The following is a 25120-nucleotide window of genomic DNA, read 5'->3' as shown; positions in this document are numbered from 1 at the left end:
GGGACCAGTTATCAATCATTCACGCTAATACGCGTGTCACGTGTGTGCTTATTACTTCGGGTCATATAGACTTCAGTACGTAAAGACTTAATACTACATAGCAACGAAGCGTCAAACGAGTTATCAAGCTCTCGCCGAGTCTTATCACCACATGCAATTCAACACGGCGCGACATCACCAACGACCGCACGTGTTGAGAGCTAATCTGTACAATACAGAATAAACGACGCTTTTTACATAAAGACGAGAGTCTCGTTACTGGTGGACCTGGCCCTCGCAGCACTTCCTCCGCGAATTCCAACTCCTTGGGCAGACACGATCCCGAAAATATTCTTGTTGCACCGAAGGGTACAACACTTTCATACATTCCGTGAGTGTCTGACATGCCTGTGCCTTCTATTCATTCCATTTCTGAATTGTCGTATGATATAACTTTTTCTGATATTTCTGATAATAAAAGTGAAGTATTTCCAGTCTGTTTACAAGTTAGAGTGGACAAGTTGCAGTGGAAAGAAAGATTTTATCATATTTTATTCTCTTACCACGTGTACGTGGTAATCTCAGTATGTAAAAAAAAAACCTGCCAAAGAAGAGAGAAATCAAGACTTTGTTTTTGTTTATGATACTGAAGATATTTTATAAATTACATATTTTAACATAAAATATTTTTTGATATTGTGCTATCAGATTATGTACCAGAAGATAAGAAATTATTTTTGTTTCGTTAAAAACGAATTTTATAAGTTTTATATTTTATTTATAAAAAACATTTCATAAGTATTATAAGTTACTATAAGTTACTATAAAATAATATTTTTTGATATTGTGACACATATAAATAATAATAATATGTTATTTTTAAATGTAATATAAATTTTCAGATTTTTTATTTGATAAAAAAATTTTAATTACATTTTAGATGTTGAAATAATTTTAATTACCTTTTCTTTTAATAAAAAAGATTCCTTTCAAATACATTACATTGCAATATTGTCACAATGTTTCGTTGCAATAATTACAAAAAGCGGACATCTTAATGTTACCGAAATCTTCTAGCAATGTTGCAATAAAATTTTGCAACCAAATTGCAAGATTGCAATGTTTCAATAAAATTTTTCTGCAATGTATTTGGAACCTTTCGGTGCTGTATGGGTAGTACGAGATTATTATCTCGTTTTGCCAATAATTGAGAATAATGGAACCTATATATTATTATATATAAATGGATTCAGCTTTTAATGCTTTTTAATTTTTGTCCTTACAAAATTTTTTAAATGTCGAAAAAAAGGAGTGGGGTAAATTAGAAAGTTTGTAATTTTTGAAAAATCTAAATATACTATTGTAAAGAGTATAAAATGTCATAAAACTTTTGTATAAAACATTTTTTCATAAACCTTATATTTTCAATGATTTCGCCAAAAACGAAAAAATGCGTTATTTTCGGGGGGTGGTTTCAACCTCTAAATGTCGAGATACGCCGCTAAAAAAAAATATGGGTCTAATATTTTTTCATGATCAATTGGATTTACAACATATCCAAAGCTCATTAAAATCGGTGAGGGACAGTTCTGTCTGTTCCCTTGTCAGTGTCAGGAGCGTGTTCGATTGGCAGTGCCAATGCGCACTTGACTAGTGTCACGTGTTCGTTTGACCGCACGACTCTCGTGTAGTGCGCACTCAGTGCGCACTAAGTGGCACAAGATATTTTGACGGCGTCAGTTCAGTGCATTAGATGCATGTATCGTTTTGAATGTTTTGTTTCAAATGCGACAAAATGAGCAACTCGGATTTGGCTCTTTTTAATATTTTGGAGATATTTTTGGAATTTTCTTCATGTTCAAGCGAGGAAAAAGAAATAATTACAATTCTCAGAATTAGAAAAATAATTCCAAAAACCACAAATAATGTGGTATGTGTGAAACAAATAAATAATAACACTGTAAGGGTTACATCTTTTTATATAAGTATATAACCTATACTTTATTTAAAATATAATTGGTACTGAAAATTTCGGCGTGTTCTTTTGTACTTGCACTATTCAGTGCAACCCATGGAACTTGTTCAGTGTTGGTGTAAACTAAGTGCGCACTGGTGTGCACTAACTTTTTCCCAATCGAAAATACTATAAATATCCTTTCTTTTTCAGTAAATAAGATAAGACTAGAATTATCGGATATATGCCTGACATAGTATCGCGTATAGATTTTATAAACGCACATTTTTTCATGGTTGCTACATTTAAGACAATCGCTTTCATTGCATCTCGTCCAAAGTTACCCAGCAAACACAGAACATTACAGCAACATTGCGGCAAATTTTATAATATTGTTATAATGTTGCTACAATGTTATAAAATTGCCCCAATCTTGCTGTTATGTTCTGTATTTGCTGGCTAAGGACGGAATTCATAGACCGATTTTAAGTTCAAGAATTGTTTTAAGGGGATGCTAAAGCTGTTCTGTTTTATCGATTATTTTGCTTATTTTCAATTCACTTACACAATCAAAATAATCGGTAAAACAGAAGAAACCCAGACCACAGTAATAAACAGACACAGCAGGCTAAGTGAAACGGACACAGTAACAAACGGACACAGTAACAAACGGACTTACCACATGGGTTTCCGTCTTTCCAGGGCACCCCTACCGATGAGGTGGGTGCGGGAGGGGGCTGCGAAGGCCCCTCTTGCACTCCTCCGTATGCGTGTGCGTGTGCGTGTGCGCGTGCACCTGCGCGTGCGTGCGTGCGTGTGTGTGTGTGTGTGTGTGTGTGTGTGTGTGTGTGTGTGTGTGTGTGTGTGTGTGTGTGCGCGCGCGCGCGCGAGTGCGTGCGCAAAGCATTCTCTGCACCCCATAGGTTTGCGGTTGTGTCCGTTTCGCACTGCGTCCATTTCACTCAGCCTGCTGTATCCGTTTATTACTGTACCCATCTAGGACTTACAGACAGGGACGGACAGAACCGCTTTAAGTCTCCTTAAGTCTAGCCATGAGCAGACTTAAGACTTACTTAATCAATATGTTAAAGAAAACCGATATAAAGGCACAAAACTCTTTAGTACATTGTAAAAAATTTATGTAAAATTACAACTATAATAGTGAGTAATTTTGAGACTTACTATAATAGTTGTAAATTTTTTCGTGTTTATAAATTTGCAGTGTACAAGTAAGAATGATTTAATTTGTAATAAATTTGTTTACAGTGTATACACAGGTGTAAGAAATAAATTAAGAAATTGTAACCCGTGAATTTTGAATATGATTGGCTAATGGATATCCGCGGAATTCAGGGTTCGGGCGGAGAGCTGGTTGATTGACGAGACAGTGGTTTTTATAAATAATGACAGTGATTTATTAATAATAGTAAACGTTTCTAACTAATATGTACAATGGTCCTTACGCTAATATTTACAAGTATAAGAATCGCCTCGTTTTGAGAGGTACGCAGTGTTCGTGGTTGGCGACGGGTATCGCAGGGCGCGTGCGCACGGAGTATTTTGTAGTAATGCAGCGCTCGGAATGGTTGCTGTGCGCACGATGCGTGCGTCGTTGGTGCACTGATTGACGGTAACGGTCGATCGCGACGGATGCGGCGCTCGGGTTAGTCGCGGCGGTACAGTCGCGACTGCGCGGTGCAGCACGGCGTCCGTATTAGCCGTGGCGGTCGGACGCGGCGCTCAGGGTATCGATCATGTAATTTTTCCCCTAGAGTAGAAACGTGAAAAGTGAAAAGTTTCAAGTTATTGTCTCTTTCTATTCAACACTAATAGAAAGAGATAGTTACATAAAACTTTTCACTTTTCACGTTTCCGCCCTAAGAAAAAAATTACATGATTGCTGCCCAGATTGGTCGCGGCGGTGCGCGGTACGGCGCGGAACTCCGGTCGGCTCCCAGTAAACAATATGTTGTCAAAAATATCTTTAAGGACGGAATTCATAGACCGATCTTAAGCTCAAGAATTGTTTTAAGTCTAGTTTCGAGCCAACTTGAGACTTACTTAACCAATGAAATAACAGCAATGACGTCTTAAGATCGTGCTTAAGATAGGTCTTGAGTAAGATTCGACTATGAATACCGGCCTAAAAGATATCCTGTTTCTGAAAATGATAAAATAAAGAGACTTCTAAAAGATAACATAATGATGTCAGAATGTTAACCAATGCGCCGTTTTTTGAGAACAGAAAGATGTCATGAAACTGATATCTAAAAGATTTCTTAAATCGGATATCTTTAAACTGCAACTAGAGATAAAAAAATAAAATAAAAATCATTTTTTCTAAATTATTTGTATCAGCAGTACATACTAAATTTGAGACTGTGGGGGACGTGGTTAGGTTTGGTCCAATCAGAAGGCCCCCTTTACAAACAATAAAACGTATCGGATATATTTAATCTTTGGTTGTACACTTGTTATTGCGTAAGTGTATATTAGATCTCTTGAGGTAGCCGGAAGCTGGTTAGTACTGGACTTGGTGGGAGTAGGCGTCGCTCTGAGTAGCTTCCAGGTGGTTGCGACTTCCTGGGTCGTAAGCGCCTCGGTGTCAGAAGATGCTCAGTATTGGTTGCATCTGCCTTGGAAGAAAGTTCGTACTGGCTGCGTCGGAAGAAGGTTCGTGCTGGTTGCGTCTGCGTAGACGTAGAGGTGTCCGACGACGGGCTCCAAAGGTCACAGCGGCCAGGTCGTCGTCAGCAGGGCACAATGCCGGTAGTCTCCCGAAGGAGTTATTCGTCGTACCAGAGAGCTCGCCCGTGCCGAATGTCAGATACACCGGGGCCCGTTGGTACTACTTCCAAAAAGAAGTCGCAAGCGTAGTATAGGCCCTACTGAGCTCTCTATACCGTGAAGCTTGGCTTGATTTCACGCCGTGGGTGGTCTGCTTATGTAAACCTGATGTTACATTTCTTCTTGTGAGTTGAAGCGCCGCGCTTTCGCCTAGTGGCGGCCGCGCGCACTACTCGCGGTCGCCGGGGCCGCTGACCCGGCCGCGGATGCTGCGTGCGCGCGCGCGCGCGTCGCGCTGTGGCGTGCCGCCACATGACCCCCTTGGTTGTCTTAAAGTCCCTCGAAACGGACTGGAGGACGTGACAACCGTCCGCTTCTCATCCGTTTTTCTGCTGGTTCCTCAGGAGGTTGTTCGGTCTGCTTGGATCCTTGTTCTTCTTGCTCGAGGACGTATGCTGGTTTTAGTCTGTCGATGGAGACATTGGCTACACGTCCGTTTATGCGGATCTTGAACATCTTTTCTCCTCTGCTTAGGACAGGATATGGGCCGTCGTACGTTGCTTGTAGAGCTCCTCCTGGTGTGTCGTGCCTCAGGAAGACTTGTTGTGTCTTCTGCAGATCCTTGTGTACGAAAGTGGTTCTCTCTCCATGCCTCTTGACTCGTGGTCGAAGGTTTTTCATCATCTTCCCCAGCTGGGCTGCAAAACCCTCTGAGTTGTCTGGCATGCCGGAGTTTTCAAAGAATTGTCCAGGTAAACGGATTGATTCTCCGAAGACCATTTCTGCTGGCGTGGCTTGCAGGTCTTCTTTCCACGCGGCTCTGACGCCCATAAATATAATCGGGAGTACTGCTACCCAGTCTTCGGTTTCGTGGCTTTTGATTGCTGCCTTTAATTGCCTGTGGAACCTCTCTATCATCCCATTGGCTACCGGGTGATAAACTGTGGTTCTGAGGTGCTTGGATCCTGTAAGTTTTGTGAGCTTTTTGAACAGCTCAGACTCGAACTGCCGCCCTTGGTCGGTTGTAATCCGTGCCGGCGTTCCGTACTTAGTAATCCAGTGCACTAGCAATTGTTTGGATACCGTCTCTGCCGTAATATCTGAGATCGGTATTGCTTCTGGCCATCTCGTGAATCTGTCGATTATTGTAAGGCAGTATTTGTATCCCCGGGACGATGGCAAAGGTCCGACGATGTCCATATGGATATGCTCGAACCTCCTCGTAGGTCCCAGGAAATTCCCGGTGGGCGAAGCTGTGTGTTTGTGCACCTTCGCTTTTTGGCACGGTATGCATGCTTGTGCCCATGTGTGGCAGTCCTTTCGCATGCTAGGCCACACATAGCGTTGTGTCACCATCCTCGTTGTTGCCTTGATGCCAGGGTGTGACAGGCCATGCAGAGCTTGAAATATTTGCTTCCTGTATGGTCCCGTGACGTATGGGCGTTTGACAGGCGTTGTGGTGTCACAGTATAGCATCGTCGTGGAGCCTGGTATCTGCGTTGCTACCAATTTGAGTGAGGATTGTGCGGTGCCATCGAGTATTTCCTTTAGCTCTGGATTCTCTTGTTGCGACTTTGCCAGTTCCTCGAAATCGGGGGCTTGTTGAACAGATTCAACGCGTGACAATGTATCTGTCATCACGTTGTCTTTGCCGGCCACATGTTGGATGTCCGTGGAAAATTGGCTAATGAAGTCTAAGTGTCTTGCTTGTCTGGGCGAGCTACGGAAGACGTCCTGTTGGAAAGCGTATACCAGAGGCTTGTGGTCCGTGAAGATGGTAAATTTTCTGCCCTCGAGAAGATGTCGAAAGTACTTTACGGCGGAGTATATTGCTAGTAACTCTCTGTCGTATGGACTGTACTTTGTCTGTGCCTGGTTGAGCTTTTTACTCATGAAGGCTAAAGGCTGTCGTTCTCCGTTGATTTCCTGATGAACTACTGCTCCCATCGCAGTGTTGGATGCATCAGTCGTCAGAGTAATTGTCGCCTCCATCTTTGGATGTGCCAGAAGTGTTGCTCTTGCCAAACTATTTTTGCAGTTTTGGAACGCCTGTTCGAGTTGCGGTGTCCATTGGATTGGAGTCTTCCCTTTGGTTTTCGGTCCTTTCAGCACGTCGTGGAGCGTGGTTTGGTCTTGTGCTGCCCTTGGGATGAATCGCCTGTAGAAGTTCAACGTGCCCAGGAATTGTCTTAGCTGTTTAACGGTCTCCGGCTTTTTGAAGTCTTGAATTTCCTGTACTTTTTCTGGCAACGGCTGAGTTCCTTGTGCCGAGACGGAGTATCCCAGGAACTTGATTTCGTTGGCTCCGAACACAAATTTCGCAGAGTTTAACTGTATGCCGTAACTGTCAAGACGGCTGAACAGTTTCCCTAAGTGTTTAAGGTGTTCTTCCTCAGAGCTGGATGCAACCAGGATGTCGTCGATGTAGACGTAACAGAAGTCTAACCCGTGCGTGACTTCGTTGATGAAGCGTTGGAACGTCTGGGCTGCATTGCGAAGTCCAAAAGGCATGTACAGGAACTCGTACAATCCGAACGGAGTTGTAATGGCCGTTTTTGGTACATCTTGAGGATGCACTGGAATCTGATTGTATGCCCGGACCAAATCTAGTGTAGAGAAGATTTGCTTTCCTTCCAGCAAGTGTGTAAAATCTTCGATGTGCGGAATGGGATATTGATCCGGAACCGTTCGTACGTTAAGTTTTCTATAATCGCCGCAGGGTCTCCATGCATTATCTCTTTTCGGAGCCATGTGTAACGGCGATGCCCATGGACTTTTCGAAGACTGTATAATCCCTTCTTTAAGTAGAAGGTCGAATTCGGCCTTGGCAATTTTTAATTTGTCCGGTGCTAACCTTCGTGGTCTACAAGCTTCTAGGGGTCCCGCCGTTGTCTTTATGTGGTGCGTAGTATTGTGCACCTGCTTTTGGCGGTATGTTCCCGTAGTCCGTGTTATGGCGGAGAATTTCTCTAGCAGCTGGTGATAAGGTGAGTTCCTTATCATTGCCTTGATTGACCGTAGCTCGTACTTTCGTGTGGTTCCGTTTGCCTTGATTCCCGTTTTCGCGTCTATAAGTTGTCCGCTTTTTACATCCGGGAGGAGGTGGTAGTGGGCCAGGAAGTCGGAACCGATGATAGGTGTGGTTACGTCTGCTACCATGAATCGCCATGTGAAGTCTCGTCGCAGTCCCAAGTTCGGATGGATTGTGAGATCTCCGTATGTCGATATCGGGGATCCGTTAGCCGCATATAATTCCCGGGAATCGATTAAGCGTCGTCCTCTGGTCATCGTGCGTGGATAGACGCTAACATCTGATCCGGTGTCGATGAGGTACTGCAACTTAGTGTCGCGATCGGTGACGAATAGGCGGCGTGGTTGCGGGCTGAGGCCGTAGGCCGTTACTATCGGCTGCCCACTTAGTTTTCCTCTTCTTGCTTCTTAAATTCGCACGGTGATGTGCACTTCTTGGCCTTCCCTTTGAAACGCCTGTGGTAGTAGCAGATGTTGTCCTCTTGTTTCTTTCGGTTACGACTCTGTGATCTCTCACGCTGCTTAGTTTTATTGGCACTGCGTGAAAAAGGATCGCTCAGGCTGGCTACTTGCTGGGCCAGTTCTTTTATCTGCTGCTCTATCGTAGACAGTGTGGCGGTGGCTGGCTGTAAACTCGCGACTGCTCCCGGTCTTCTCGTGATCTCAAAGACCGGTCGGCTTGTGCTGCGACTTCCTCCAGGTCGTCGGCGGTGCGAGTTGCCAGGATGGCCTGTAGCTGCGCGGGAAGTCTGCCCATCCACAGTGTCCGTAGGAGTTGCTCAGGTATGGCGTTCTTGGCAAGCGACTGTAGGTGCCGTAGGAACTGCGACGGTTTTCTGTCTCCAATCTCCTCGTGCTCCAGGAGTTGGCGGATCTGCTGCTCTTGTGAGATAGACAGGCGCTGGATTAACGCCCTCTTCGCGCTCTCGTACTTGTGATCCGCTGGAGATCGAGTAATGAGGTCCCGTATTTCTTTGGCGTGTCGTGTTTCTATGTGCGACACGACGTAGGCGTAGCGAGTGGCATCCTGCGTGATTCCACTCAATGTAAATTGGCTCTCGATTTGTGCGAACCAGAGTTCCGGCTCGTCGGCCCAAAAGGGTGGCATCTTCAATGCTACTCGATGGACATTTGCGCGCTCGACTTCGGGGGCTGCCATCTCGATTACGGTGTCGTCCAATGAATCCGGCATGGTAAAGATCCTCAGAGATCACGTCGGGGTCACCAATTTGTGTGGGGGACGTGGTTAGGTTTGGTCCAATCAGAAGGCCCCCTTTACAAACAATAAAACGTATCGGATATATTTAATCTTTGGTTGTACACTTGTTATTGCGTAAGTGTATATTAGATCTCTTGAGGTAGCCGGAAGCTGGTTAGTACTGGACTTGGTGGGAGTAGGCGTCGCTCTGAGTAGCTTCCAGGTGGTTGCGACTTCCTGGGTCGTAAGCGCCTCGGTGTCAGAAGATGCTCAGTATTGGTTGCATCTGCCTTGGAAGAAAGTTCGTACTGGCTGCGTCGGAAGAAGGTTCGTGCTGGTTGCGTCTGCGTAGACCCTCTGCTTTCCGGATTAGCCCCAGTCGTGGAAGAATTAGGCGGGGTAGTTGACCCCGGTAGCGGAAGGATAAGGCGGCGCCTGGAGGTGTCCGACGACGGGCTCCAAAGGTCACAGCGGCCAGGTCGTCGTCAGCAGGGCACAATGCCGGTAGTCTCCCGAAGGAGTTATTCGTCGTACCAGAGAGCTCGCCCGTGCCGAATGTCAGATACACCGGGGCCCGTTGGTACTACTTCCAAAAAGAAGTCGCAAGCGTAGTATAGGCCCTACTGAGCTCTCTATACCGTGAAGCTTGGCTTGATTTCACGCCGTGGGTGGTCTGCTTATGTAAACCTGATGTTACATTTCTTCTTGTGAGTTGAAGCGCCGCGCTTTCGCCTAGTGGCGGCCGCGCGCACTACTCGCGGTCGCCGGGGCCGCTGACCCGGCCGCGGATGCTGCGTGCGCGCGCGCGCGCGTCGCGCTGTGGCGTGCCGCCACAGAGACAAATTTTTTTTAATTAATTAAATTTAAATTATACTGTTTTATTTTATTCTTATTTGCCGCTGGTAGGTTTTGAACTCGGGATCTTAGGATGACGAACCTTGTACTTTATCTGCTACGCCAATTTGACTCATCGATATGGGTACTTGTTATTTTCTACATATACTTGTATGTTATAAACTGACGTAATTATATTATTTTTCATAAAAGCAATTAAATTTGGCAAAACATATTAAAAATAAATAGCATTAATTTATTTACTTATTAATTTCATTGTTAAATTTATCTTTTTCCATAACCTTAATAATTTGATGAAAAATGCGATCTATTTAGCATTAATACTTTGAAGAGTTTAAATGGTTAATTAGATGGTTAACTATATAGAGCATATATTCTAAAAAAATTGAATAGTACATTTATTATCCTGTTTTTATTCAGTACATGATGAATTTAGATTTTGTGCATTTTTTTGTGCGCAGTAATTGTAGACAAACCGTTATTTTTGAAAACATTATCTTTATAATTTTTTTAATATCAAATGGATCTCTCATTTAGGATGTTATAATGTTGTCTGATTTCTGAGTTAACTACGACGCGCATGGACGGCTCAAAAATCGGACAGCATTGTGATATCTTTTATAAGACATTAAGCTGATATAATTTAGCTGATGTCATAAGGATAACATTTTCAAGAAACTTAAATGAAACTCTTCAATGAGGTATCTCAAAGACCTCTCTTAGTAAACGTCTCTGATAAATGTTACCATTTTGACATTATTTCCAAGATATCTAAATGTTTGTTTAAAAAAGTTCTCTTAAAGTTTTCATTCTGACAAGCGTGTTGTTTGGGCTGTCAGCTGTTGTCGTCAATGGCCTAGTTTACACCGTGCGACCTGCCCTATGTTCTAACCTATATTCCGACCTAAAGTAGGCTACCAATAAAAGTTTACACGCGTTATGTGGCCTAAGGTGGGTCAGAGATCGTTAAAAAGTGGTCTGACCCAAACAAGTCCGCGAGTGTTTACATCGTTGTGAACTATTGGGTTGGATCGAATATAGTGTATAGGTCGCGGACTAAACGTACGGTGTAAACTAGGTCAATCATCCCGCGTGGATGACTGTCCGCGGCATCAGTTCTCCCTCAGTACGGTTGTGTTGATTCGTTCAGTACGCGATCAAGAGCAGGATGCGGGATGCGTGGAGAATATTCCGCTCAGTGCGCGGTCGTGAGACACTCAGTGCGTGTCCGGGTAGGATCGGGATTTTTTAGGTTAGGCGCTCAATACACGCTCAAGAGTGTCTGACTCAGCCCGTCAGAAGAAAACAACCAGCTCAATTCGCTCGGTCAGGATGTTCTGCTCTCTTGAGATTGGTGGAGGGCTTTGATACCTTCCATTCGATGCTGAGAGGAGTAAGAAACGTGAGAGGGGGGCCACCGAGGTGGGAGATAATAACCCTGTGACGTACCTCTGTAGGTAGCAGCGGATGGCTTGTTACAAATTTATTGCAAAATTTATATACAAAATGATATGCACATAAAAATTTACAGTTTTTATAGTGGGTCTCAATTCACTTGCAGGTACAAGGTAGGCCCGGTGGAGGGGCCGGTCCTTGGGGGAACGAGATTGGTTCCAACCGTATCGACTAAATATCTGGGAGTGATCCTAGATAAGAAGCTGGCATGGAAGGAACATCTCGAGAACCGCTGTAGGAGTGTGTGCTCCTACTTCTGGATATGCAGAAGGACATTCGGGCAGACCTGGAGTCTTAAACCGAAAATGGTCCACTGGATATACACGTCAATATTCAGACCTAGGCTGCTTTACGCGTCTGTCGTATGGCGGCCAAGGGTGCTGGGAAAGACCGCTAAGGTAACGTTGGAGCACGTCAGAGCTCTAGTTTTAAGAGGGGCCCTGGGGGCCATGCGGACCACGCCGGTGGCGGCGATGGGGATGCTGCTTGGCGTCGAGCTCCTCGATGGGGTGGTAGTGGCGGCTGCGGCGGCGGCGGCCTATCGCCTAAGATGTGAATCAAAGTGGAAGGCAGGAGCCCTCGACACGAGATTCCCTGAAGTAATCCTATCGGGCACCATTTTTGCAATGGGACAGGATAGGAGGCCAGTGATTCGTACCTTCAAAAGAGGATACAGGATAAGCTTCCCCGGGCGCTGGGAGTGAAACGGCTCTAAGGGACCGGTTCCTCGGGACGGGGACGTCTGGTTTACGGACGGCTCCAGAACGAGTGCGGGCTCTGGTCTTTACTGCCAGCGCGACCGGGCAGGAATCGTCGTTCCGCTTAGCGAGCACGCTACGGTTTTCCAGGCGGAAGTGTTAGCCATCATGAGATGTGCCCAGAACCTATTAAAGTCTGATAGAGTGGGAAGGCGCATCCAGATTTGCTCGAACAGTCAGGCGGCGCTTAAGGCGCTTGAGGGTCCAAGAATTAACTCGCGACTGGTCTGGACTGCAAGTGCGTACTGGATGAGTTGGCGGAAAAGAATGATGTTGGCCTAGTGAGTGGCACCCGTTTGGCCACGTCAATATTGGCCACGGTCCCGATTGGCCACGTCAATATTGACCACGTCAATATTGGCCACGTCATTATTGGCCACGCGTCATTATTGACCACGTCAATATTGGCCACGCGTGATATTGCTCACGTCAATAATGGCCACGTCAATATTGGCCACGCGTCATTATTGCCCACGCGTCATTATTACCCACGTCATTATTGCCCACGCGTCATTATTGCCCACGTCATTATTGCCCACGTCATTATTGCCCACGCGTCATTATTGGCCACGTCATTATTGGCCGCGTCATTATTGGCCACGTTAATATTAGCCACGCGTGATATTGCTCACGTCAATATTGCCCACGCGTCATTATTGCCCACGTCACTATTGACCACGCGTCATTATTGCCCACGCGTTATTATTGCCCACGTCAATATTAATCAATTTTTTTGCTTAGCGTGGAAAGTTGCAAACCCATGTGGTGCAGAGAAATGCTTTGCACACACACACACACACACACACACACACACACACACACACACACACACACACACACACACACACACACACACACACACACACACACACACACACACACACACGGTGGGAGGGTGCAAGAGGGACCTTCGGCCCCCGCTCCCGCACCCACCCCGTCCAAGTCGCAAACCCATATACAGTAATGACGTGGGCCAATATTAACGTGGCCATTATTGACGTGGGCAATATCACGCGTGGCCAACAATGGCGTGGCCAATAATGACGCGTGGCCAATAATGACGTGGCCAATAATGACGCGTGGGCAATAATGACGCGTGGGCAATAATGACGCGTGGGCAATAATAACGCGTGGGCAATAATGACGTGGGCAATAATGACGCGTGGCCAATCTTGACGTGGCCATTATTGACGTGAGCAAACGGGACGCTCCCGGCCTAGTATGGGTCCCTGGGCACTCGGGGATCAAGGGCAACGAAATGGCGGACCTGCTTGCTAAGGAGGCGGCCGAAACAAGTCTGTTGGGACCCGAGCCGGCTGTTGGGATCTCCTTCTGCCTAGGCAAGGGAAGAATCAGGAGCTGGCTCCGGGACCAGCATCTTGAATACTGGAAGAAAGAAACAGAGAGCAAATGCAGACAGGCTAGGGTCATGCTGGGGGAATGCCCTAGCAGGGACCTGGCCAGGAGCATAAGATCTCTGGGTAGGAGGGACGCCAGGCTCGCGACACAACTGCTCACGGGCCATAGTGACCTTAACTACCACCTGCACAAATTGGGTCATAGTGATACGCCCAGCTGTAGGTTGTGCGGTGAAGAGGAGGAAACTAGCCTCTACATTCTTGGGAACTGCCCAGCATTGGTCGGACCAAGAACACGCCTGCTGGGTTCAGGTTTTCTGGAACCGAACCAGATGAGGCAGCTGTGGGGGATTTGCTCCGCTTCTGGAAGGAAGCGGGGCCCCACTAGGGCAGCTGATAACGGGGAGGCACAATGGACTCGGTCTGAGTGCCAAAGTGGGCTTTGCAGGAGGACCGCCCCCGTCACCATTATTATTATTATATTATTAGTGGGTCTCAAAATTATTCACTATCATAATTGTAATTGTAAAAAAATTTTTACAGTGTAAAGAGAGGTTTACGAACAAAAAGTATGTGAATCTATTTCGGATAGACAGACCTGCGTTGTATGGATTAAGCGTAAATGTATACGCGCAGTAAAATATTTGAAGTCTATGCATTACCTAAAAGCAAAGAAAAAGTGAGGGACAAACATCACGCAACCGAATGTGAAAAGAAAATGTGCTGCGTAAGTTCAGTTCTTTGGCAGCATGGCAGCCATGGCAAGGGCTCGTCGTCGTTTTCTGTACACTTAAATAATAAAATCAATCTCCAAATCGATCCTTCGCATTCCACTATTAAAACCTTAGCACAATAAAATAACAGTATTGACGTCTCAAGATCGTACTTAAGATGGATTTTGATTAAGATCGTTCTATGAATTTCGTTCTTAACTTTGGACAAGATGCAACGAATGTGATTGTCCTCGAATTTTATAAGGGAAAAATCGGTCACAGCGAAAGATATTACAACCACATCACCTTCAAATAAACAATTCGCAAAGGTCGCTAAAGTTACTTACCTTGAAACCCGCATCAACGGGGATGAAAAAGGTATGACAACCCTTGTTCGTGAAGATATCTTTCTTCTGTTCGATGAGGACCCGCTGTCGGAAAGTACTAGAAAGAAAAAAAAGCGTTAATTATGAAAGCGTGGTGTACGAGACGCGCTGACGTTAATAAATAAAACAAACGGGAAAACTTCATGCATTTATTTACGTTATTTAAATACAACTTAAGTTTTTGTATTTATATTTAAATTAGGAAAAGGAGGGGGAGACTGCGCATTAATTGATGAGCCAGCGTTATAATACTTTAGAATGGTACACAAAATCACTCGAAAGAAAGAAAATAGTTAATATAAGATATCTTTGCAAAAGATATGTAAGGAAATGTAAGAAAGGCTGCGTAAACTTTGTCACGACTGCAAGATTATTGAACGAATTATGTTTTATTAATATATTGTCCACAATGCCCTGTGTAGTATGCCCTTCGAGAGAGTATGTCTCTGATTTTTTTACGGATATGTTGCCACTAAATTCTAAATATTTAGAATTTAATCAATGGCAACGTATCTTTTGCAAAATCGAGTACACCCAAAGTCTAATAATAATAAACCTCATGATTTATCGACACTTTGTGGGCCACATGATGTACAAAATCCGATCGTCATTCTCCACGTGGTGCAGATCGAGTCACTTTGATGACAGCGGTATGATTGAGTTCAACACAAATAAAATCAATGTGCAATATCATATTGATACTCAAAATTCATGATATTCAAAAAATACCGTATTTACTTGCTAAAATACCCTAAAATGCAGTGCAAATTTCAAACTCGTGTGCAATCAACAAAAACATCGTATCGACATGTTTTTTTTTTGAAATTGCTTAGAAAAGAATGAACTTTCAGAATCTGAATTAATATTAGCAAGATTTTAACGAGAAACTTGTGCAAAATGATAACAAACTTTTACTTTTTTCAATTAAAAAAACACATGTTTGGTTTTCATGCGATAAAAAAGGTTCGCACTTAACAAATCAAACTTTCGCGTAGGGATTCTCAAAGTAGAGTCTTTGCCCTTTAATTTAAAAAAAAGTACATGTAATTTGGATGATTTTTCGCGAAGTTGCATCACTTTGAATATTGCCTAAAAATCGGTCAAAAATTTTGTTTCGTTTTTTTTTGCGCCAGTGTATTTAAGGAAATTGTCAAGTTTTGAAAGACTTAACAAATAGCAATAACCGTTTAAAGATCTAAAAATAGGTGCAAAAGTATCTATAATTTCTTAAAAGTTACGCTCGGAGAGCACGCGCAGAGATGGGTTATCGCTTCGAGATGCGAGGGCGTGAAAAGTCCTTTTTCCTTTTTTTTCCGGGTGCAATAAATGTTTTTGTTACTCCTTTATGTCTACCGCCAGACACTCTCACCAAAAACAATCGGCATGTAAATAGCGAGTTTCTCGAACCCGGTGCTTACCATACGCGATAGTCACTCAAATTGAGACCCTCGGTCTGGTTTAAAACGTCAAAAGCGTTTGGATTATAATTCGATATTTCTTTCGAATAATTCGAGTTGTATTGTACTGGCTCCAACACTTCGTTTATGATGTGCAGAATCTGAAATCACATAAAAGTGTCGATTGTTATTTAAGAATGGTACCAATCTTGCAGAATATTAATCCCTTTACTGGATGACACATATATGTGCAAAAATAAGACGTGCCACCAGTGTGGATGACACATATATGTGCATCTCACCGCTGAGACCGGAGCCGGCTGTCGGGATCTCCTTCTCTTTGGGCAGGGAGAGGGGATCAGGAGCTGGCTCAGGGAACAGCACCTTGAGTATTGGAAGAAAGAAACGGAGGTCAAGTGCAGACAGGCCAGAACCTTGGTGGGGGAGTTCCCCAGCGGGGGTTTGGCCAGAAGTATAAGATCTCTAAGCAGAAAGGACGCCAGGCTCCCAAACACTTTACTTATATATATTAAACAGTAACCTAGTCGTTGTAAGTATTATTTTATACTACCTAACCTCATTTTTATTCTTTTTCACATTTATCAAAACTTCCTTTTTTTACTACGTATAATTTTTAATTAATATTTTAAAACTATTTTTTTAGATTTAGATTAAGTATAAATAATAAAAATGTCAAAAGATATACGTTTCTAATCGAAGCGTAAAAAAAATCAATTGATTCGTTCACGAATACAATTTTATAGTACTATTGATAATAGTTTTGGCAACGTTGAAAATAATTGTGCCTTAATGAATGAAATACCAAATAACATAGGAAACAATATTGTAGTCACTGCTACATCTCAAACCGAAGATGTTACATGCAGTTTTCCAGTGAATATGTTTTCCAATTCAGTTAATTCAGAAATTATATGTTTTCCATCAGATAATAATAAGGGTATAGAGAAAGATAAGAATTTCCGCAAGACGTGTGTAGATATAATTAAAGTTAACAATGAACCACAGACTTATGAAAATACTTCAAATTTTACACGATAGACTTATTTTATGAGTAATGCAAGAAAATGTAACACAAAAATTTATTAATTCATTGCTGCTTTAACAGTTTTAGTCGGATCGACTAAAACGTGATTGTGGTCACAATACATTGCCTCGAGATACCCGGACTTTGATGTAAACTTCAAAACATGCTACACGACAAATTAAGAAAATAGCAGGTGGTTCTTATATACTACTAAGTAGCGGATGGTCTTCTACGATCAATAACAAAATATTTAAAAATATGTCCAAACAGTATTAATATTTTAATTAATGTCGATGGTCTGTCAATATTAAAGGGTTCAACAACCCACACAACACACGGACATCCTTCGGATGTCTTATATGTGTCCTGAAAAGTCCTGTTTATGTCCTCATATTTTGGATGTCCGCGGGATGTCCGAAGTATGTTATCCGGACGTCCCGTTAAATCACAACAACAATAAGACATCCGAAAGACATATTCCAGACGTCCTGAAATATCAGATATATATTATCGTGAAGATAACAATGCTAATATAATTTGTATTGTATATCGTAATAATCAAATTTATACAAAGTATATTTTTAATTATTTTAAAATAAGAAAAAATATTGTTTATACATTTTTTATTGATTGTTCAAATATTTTCAACTAATAATGTTACGAGTTAAACATAAAAAACTAAACATTTTTGTTAATTATAGTTGTATAAAATTGTTTGAAACGAGAAAATAATTTAAAATATATTATAATATTAAGTAAAATTTGAGTATAACCCATTACAAATAACATGTTTAAGCAATATACAAATTATTGTAAGAAAATTAAATTGTTGAACGTTATTTGTAATGGACTATGATCAACTTTTATTTAACACAATGTTAATATTTATTTTGAATAATTTTCTCGGTCTTAATAATTTTTACGTCTATATAAATTAACTAAAATGTTTAGTTTTTTATATTAACTAAAAATTACTCATTGAAATTATTTAAACAATTAATTACAAATTATAAAAATTCTTTTTTTATTTTGAAATAACAAATATAACAGAGATAAAATTAAACATAATTAATTGGTTCCGCCATGCCTCCGAAAGGATTCCAAAAAAGCAGATAATATTGAAATAGTGCAAAATCATTAGTGTTTTTTTTTTCAATATTTAACATGGCTGTTTTTTTTTAATACAAAAATTTGCAATATTGATAGCATTATTAGTTAGTATTAGTATTGTAGAAAGACTACGTCTATAAACTGTGATGTCTAAACAAATAATACTGAAATATTGTAAAATTATTAATGTTTTTCTTCAATATTTAACTCGACTGTTTTTCTTTTAAAAATGCACAAATTTGCAATATTAATAACAGTATCAGTTAGTTTTAAAAAAGACTGCGTTTATATTGTAATGCGAACGTGGAAAATAGCACATCGATAACATATATTGAAATATATTGCGATTAAAATATGGTTTATAAAGTTATATATTTTATAATATATATAAATTAACTAAATAATTGTAACGAACCTCCCGTCCGCCGGCACCACCGACCGCGCGCGGTCCGGCCGAACATCCGCCGGACCGCACAAACGGGCACCGGCCCGTCCTAATCATCCGCATTAAAAGCGTCGAGACGAGACCTCGTCTCCGCTCCGCGTATTTCCCCGCACGCTCCCAACCTCCACGGGGGAGGGAGCAAGTGCGGGGAGACCCGAAGATCCGCGAGGATCCCCGATCCTCCACCCGAGCGGGTATAAAAAGCCGCTCCGGTGGAGGCTGCGACACTTCTCGCTCCAACCGTACGCTGGGTCCCGATTCCGACCAGAGTACGATCCTGAGAAGCTTCCTGCGACCGGCAAATAGGGTAGAGTGTTCTCCGCCTTAACCGAAAGCTCTCGGTACCGCTCGCACTCCAGATCCTAGTCGTCTCCGTAGCAGAGGGTAGAGCGTACTCCGCCTTCGCCGAGAGTTCTCGGCTACGGACTTTCCTTAATCGCCCGATCACCAGGTTCGAACACAACGGGGGTGGAGAGCTCTCCGCCTCCCTCGAGAGATCTCGAGATCGACCAGGTGTTTCCTCAAAAATCGCAAAGAAATCATCACGCAGCGTAAACACCCCGCGCTTCGCGCCGCACACCGCGCACCACCGGTCTCGAGGCACCGGCAGTTACCGCCCGCCATACCGCTCACCTCACCGCGCCACGAAGCACCGTTTCGCGCGCCAGGGCATTGCCCACCGGCCCGCACACCGCACACCGCGATCACCACCGAGCGAAACGCACACACAACGGCAAAACAGCTGTTTTGCCCGCGACACGAGAACCTACATACACACACACACACACACACACACACACACACCACACTTGTAAATAGCACACTTCGTCACACGACTCGTTATACATACCGACACACCATCGTCTGTAAATCACCTGTACATAATTACGAAACATTGAAATATATCTATTCTTTATTTTCGGAAGAAAAACTGCGTCTATTGTCTCAGGGACCTTCTCACACCCGATCCTAGCAGACTAAGCCCGCGTGGGAAATACGGTCCGTTACATAATAAATAAAATAATTATTGACAATTGCAATATATATACAGCAGTGGTTAGCAATATAGAAGTATTACATATATGAGGCTATTATGTGTCCAAATAATGTCCGTTTTACGTCCGGTTTGGACATTTTAAAGATGTACTTGGTATGTCTTTGGGACGAATATAGAACATCCTAAATACGTCCATTGGATGTAAATAGGACATCCGTCGGATGTCCTCAGGATTTATATCGGACATCCAAATTACATCGTAATTATGTCTGCGTGTTGTGTGGGAAGTCAATTCTGGCCCATTTTAATTTCTATTTTTACTAATAATATTAATACAAAATCATTTGTTGCTGGAGTGTACCATGGTATGTCAAAACCAAATGATGCAAATCAGTATTTAAGTCCATTAAGGGGTCAGGGAAGTTAGTAATTTTGAAAAAATTGTTTTTTTGATTTTCGTAATTTCTGAAAGTATAACATCTCGAGAATATCTCATTAAATTTTGAAGTCGATCCGACTAAAACTGTTAAAGTAGCAAGGTCTCAAAAGTCGGTCTCTCAGGTCAAGCGCGACCGTTAGGAAGGAGCAGCTATCAGCAGTTGCTCTCTCACCGACTAATATTTTAGAGGCGGTTATGGAAGGCGAAGGTGTGCTATATGGGCCTAAAATTGATGACTTTGTGTAAGTTTAAAAATACACCTTTTATTCAAATTAATCACATGATTTTTTAATGAAATACGTAAACAGTGCTTAAAACTTTAAACGCGTTTTTCTCAAAACTGCATTTTCAAAGACGGTGCCAAAGATTTCTGAAAAATTATTCAACCAATTAATCTGAAATTTTACATGCTCTCTTCTAATATAAAATGCAAGTCTTTGATCGAAGGATCTTTTTTTACTTATATTGTCAATTTTATGTAAAAAAATGGGCGCTTTTTTTACGAAAATCGGAAGTTTGATTTTTGGCAACTGCCATTTTGTCCTAAATTAATTTTTTTCTAAAATCTTCGACTAAGGACTAGAAAATTTCATGTCCAAATTAAATTTTTTTGTTTTGTCTGTTTCACATGATCCGGTTTCACACAGCAGTTGGCACCGCAAATCGTGTTTTTTTAAAAGTAGCTTTTATTATTAACTATAACTTCTTTAAATTTTAATATTTTTACTTGAAATTTTTTCTGAATTTTTTTTAGATGTTATGTAACACAGTTTATGCCAATGTTTATAAATTAAATATAATACTGTAGCTTCAAAGGAAAAATCCCCAAAAAGTATCTTTTTTTGGTTTTCTAACTGCCCCTTAATTACTGAACTGATTGCGCTTGAAGAAAATGGGATTTATAACAATGAAAAAATATATAAAGTTTTAGTTAAAAGAATTGTCTGTGATGCTCCTGCAAGAGCATTTATAACTTATACAAAAAATCATTCAGGTTATTTTGGCTGCAGTAAATGTGTGCAGGCAGGAGAATATATTAATTCTGTTATTTTCCCTGAATTAAATTGCCCTTTGAGAACAGATCGCTCATTTAAAGAAAAACAACAAGAAGAGCATCACACTGGTGAATCTATTATAGAATGATTAAAAATTAATATGATTTCACAAATTGCAGTAGATTACATGCATCTAGTATTTTTAGAAGTCATGAAAAGATTTCTTCAGTTTTGGATTAGAGGAGTTAAAATTTACGCTTTTCTAAGGATCATCAAAATTATCTATCTAAAACATTATCTTTTAGAATATTCATTTCATGTGAATGTTCGCGACTACCACGCAGTTTACATGAAGTAGACAAATGGAAGGCCACAGAACTCAGATTATTTTTATTATATATTGGCCCAATAATTCTAAATCAGTGATGTCTGCAGAATATTATGAACATTTTCTTACCTTAAGTGTAGCTATAAGAATTTTATGCCATCCAGAATTATGTCTTACATTAAATGAATATGCTCATAATCTTTTAATTTATTTTGTTCATTATTATAAGAATTTATATGGTCGACAAAATATGTCGTATAATTTTCATAACTTGTAACCGTGAATCCTGTGTTCCTATTGGCTACGGATAGCCGCGGGATCCAGGGTTCGGGCGGCGGGCTCGAATAAGTGAGAAGACGGTATGTTCGGTTTAATACTATGATTTATTATATAGAACAACTCCTACGCTAATATGTACAATGCCCTAAGCTACTATATACAATGTGTGGTCTCGCAATGCGAGATATTCGTGTGTCGTGTGCTTAGGTGCGGGACGTGTTGGGGATTTGCCGCTTGGTACGCGGTCAGGAAGGCACTCACTGCGTGCCGGGAAGGATCGTGTTTCGAGGTTATGGCGCTCATTGTGCGCACTAGGAAGCCTAGCTCAAGATTATTAAACTGTACAGGTTGTCTCATCCGGATACTTAACGCTGATTGGTCGTGACGTCAGTGGTGGTGTTATTTATCTTTGTCATACTCATTGCTATTCCTCTCTGTTTTACCAGCGCGTTTTCCTCTCTGCTCAGTTACACTTGTGTAGCTGCACTTGTATCAGCTATACCTGAAATCATTTGAACAGAGAGAGAGAGAGACTTACACTTTCTAAGTGTAAATGAGACAACTAAACTCTAATAACGTCACAATATCCCCTCTTGCTGCGAGACTCCGCGTCTAAAAGGTCTTCCAGACAACCTGTACAGTTTAGTAATCTTGAGCCTGGCTCACTGCACCAGGAGATACGGTCTGCTCAGTGCGCGGACTGGGGAAGCTCTGATAACTTATCGCGAGTGGAGGGCTTATATACCTTGCACTCGGTGGTGAGGGAGGCAGAGACGAGCGGAGGGGACCGCACAAAGTAGGGGTTAACAGCACCGTTTGCTGTCATCCCGGTGACAGTGGGGAACGACTCGTTACAAACTTATTACATTTAGCTAATAAAGTATAGACATTTGGTTGTTTAGACAAATTTAGTTTTCAATTTGAAAACTATTTAAGAATTTTAAGACTTAAAGTTAAAAATTCATTTAAACCTCTTGAACAATTAATTAATCAGATTTATGAAGAAAATTTATGTCCAAATATAAAAATATTTAACAAATTATATCCAGTTATTCACTATTATTTTAAATTTAAATCTAAAATTATTTCGGCAGAGTTTGAAAAATTTACAATTTCTGTTAAAAAACCGAATAATGTATGTTTATTAAAAGATCAGGTAATTGTCCAGTATAAGGGCGACCTCATCGATTTGGCTGTAACTTCACTATTTTGTATATTTTGGTGCGTAGAACACGAATCTGCATGTAAAAATTGTCGGTCTCAACTAGGCCGGAATTCATAGTCGAATCTTGTTCAAGTTCCAGCTTAAGCACGATCTTGAGACGTTAATGCTGTTATTTCATTGGTTAAGTAAGTCTCAAGTCGGCTCGAAGCTAGACTTAAGACAATGCTTGAGCTTAAGATCGGTCTATGAATCCCGTCCCTAGAAAAAAAGTTATTAAGCAATAAAGTTGACAGTTGTGTGGTTAGGATTTCTGTCATATCGACATGATTTAGACGCATCTGACTATGCGCAAGGACATAAAAGTACATGAAATTACAGCAATGGGGGGGGGGAAGGAGGGAGGGAGGGAGGGAGGGAGGGAGGGAGGGAGGGAGGGAGGGAGGGAGGGAGGGAGGGAGGGAGGGAGGGAGGGAGGGAGGGAGAGAGAGAGAGAGAGAGAGAGAGAGAGAGAGAGAGAGAGAGAGAGAGAGAGAGAGAGAGAGGAGAGAGAGAGAGAGAGAGAGGGAGGGAGGGAGAGAGGGAGGGAAAAGGGGGGGGAGACATTCGAACGTACGCACGCATAAGAAACTAAGATATTAAAAATTGCTTTCTTATAAACAAAGTTATATACTAACACACATACACGCACACGCGCGCACGCACGCAAGCACGCACTCACACATTCAGATGCACGCCCAAAAGAAAAAGAAAGAGAGCTGGCAAATTATTCGGTTTAGCGGCGTCAAGTTCTTATAATAAAATTTGTATTAAAATATTTATTTGTAATATTTGAACTAATAATTATTTGTAAAAGTGGATGTTTTAGTTCGTATGAACATCCATTTTCATAGTTGGCGCATTTTCTTCTTATCATAATTTTGTAGATCATATGTGACATGTTTGACATACGAATCAAATCGTATAAAATTGCGTACACAGTACATGCGATTCTTATACGGCTCGTATGCGATCACATGGCAATAGCATTATTAGACAGACGATCGTATATGACCGCATACGAATTACATATGACAGCCGGAAATTGGTAACAGAATCACATATATGACATATGTCATGTATGTTTGATTTGCGTTTAACAATACTTGATATTGAACATCGATTTCTAAGTATGATTATCGTAAAAGGCGTAATCTATTGTGAAATCGTTGTGACATCAAAAGATATTTTTCTATCATGTTATGAACAAAAAGTGTAACATAAATATCCATGGATATATCGCGCATTTTGTTATTTTCTAATTAGATATTTAAGAAAAGAGAATGTATAAGGAATCAATCGTAGATATTAATTGTGATAGACCTTTGTTAATTTAATATTCTATGAAAAAAAAAACGATAAGAATATGTGCGTAGCGGCCATCTACGCGAGTCTAGGTGCCAGTGCGGCGGGACACGAGAGCGGCGAGGCACAGACAGTGGTGCGCTTCTCCTCCTCCCCCCCCCCCCCCGCCGCAGGCAGCCAATGCTTAACACAATGGGCCGCGCTACAGCTAGAGCGTCTCGGCTCTTCGCACGGCGCGCTCTTATTCGTAGAATTTGAAAAATTAATATCTCGATTATTGATAGACTTGATCAAGACTATATTGGATTTTTATGTTCATCTCGATTCCGTCTATCTTTCTATGAAGTATTGCGCACCAGATTTGGGACACCCTGTATAACCATATATGGTCTGACGTTCTTGTATATTATTATATGTGATCATGTGAAAGCATTTATATGATCAAATGTAATCATATATGAACATATATACTAGGTCTATCCATAAGTGGTCCGTGCTTATGAATAGATCCAATTATATATGTATGTTTATGTATGATTATACATGATCATTAGAATTTTTTAAACTTTAAGGTTTTTAAATAATAAAATTGAAATGTTACAGAAATAAATAATTTATTATGTAATATATTTTTATTATGCTACATTTAATGTTTAAAAATCTTTTATATCTTAATAATTATAAATAAATCCGATTGTCAATAATTATGTTTAATTTTCTTTTTTACAAATATATGTATAAATATATGTATATATATTACATATATATTTAATAAATGTTATATATTGTTCTTATAGACAAACATATTAAGAATATCGTTTAGCAAGCATTATAATTTTAATTAAAAATATAATAATCAAATACAAACTTATATAGTCATATAGTCGCGAGTAGTTCGCAAGATCGCCACTAGGCGAAGGCACGGCGCTCCTCCTTCTCGTGAGAAAATTTACTCCAAAAGGCTTATAAAAAAAAACCATCACTCACGGCTTAGTTAGCAGTTAGTACTTCACTAGCAGCAAAGTGTAGTATATATTGTTTGTGTTACACAAAGAGAGTTCGTGGGCCTTCGCAACTCAGAGAGAGCTTCCGAAAATTGAAAAAAT

The 25120-nt window shown here is 41.3% G+C and overlaps 1 protein-coding gene across 3 annotated transcripts in view; it reads right to left on the bottom strand.

Annotated features, from left to right (window-relative positions):
- LOC105837331 (fasciclin-1) overlaps positions 1–25120 on the bottom strand; it is a 412374-nt gene that overhangs the window by 183433 nt on the left and 203821 nt on the right. For all 3 annotated transcript variants that reach the window (XR_004963764.1, XM_036288707.1, XM_036288708.1), the window contains exons 4-5: positions 15892–16031; positions 14435–14531 (exon numbers count right to left, since the gene is read on the bottom strand). Coding sequence is in view for 2 of the 3 variants with exons in the window: in XM_036288707.1 (XP_036144600.1) it covers positions 14435–14531; positions 15892–16031 (237 nt within the window). In the remaining variant the exon portion in view is untranslated. The remainder of the gene's footprint in view (positions 1–14434; positions 14532–15891; positions 16032–25120) is intronic.

The sequence above is a fragment of the Monomorium pharaonis genome, chromosome 6 (genome assembly GCF_013373865.1).
Source record: "Monomorium pharaonis isolate MP-MQ-018 chromosome 6, ASM1337386v2, whole genome shotgun sequence".
Lineage (NCBI taxonomy): Eukaryota > Metazoa > Arthropoda > Insecta > Hymenoptera > Formicidae > Monomorium > Monomorium pharaonis.
The sequence above is the reverse complement of the archived record's forward strand: the minus strand, read 5'-3'. Positions and strand labels throughout refer to the sequence as shown.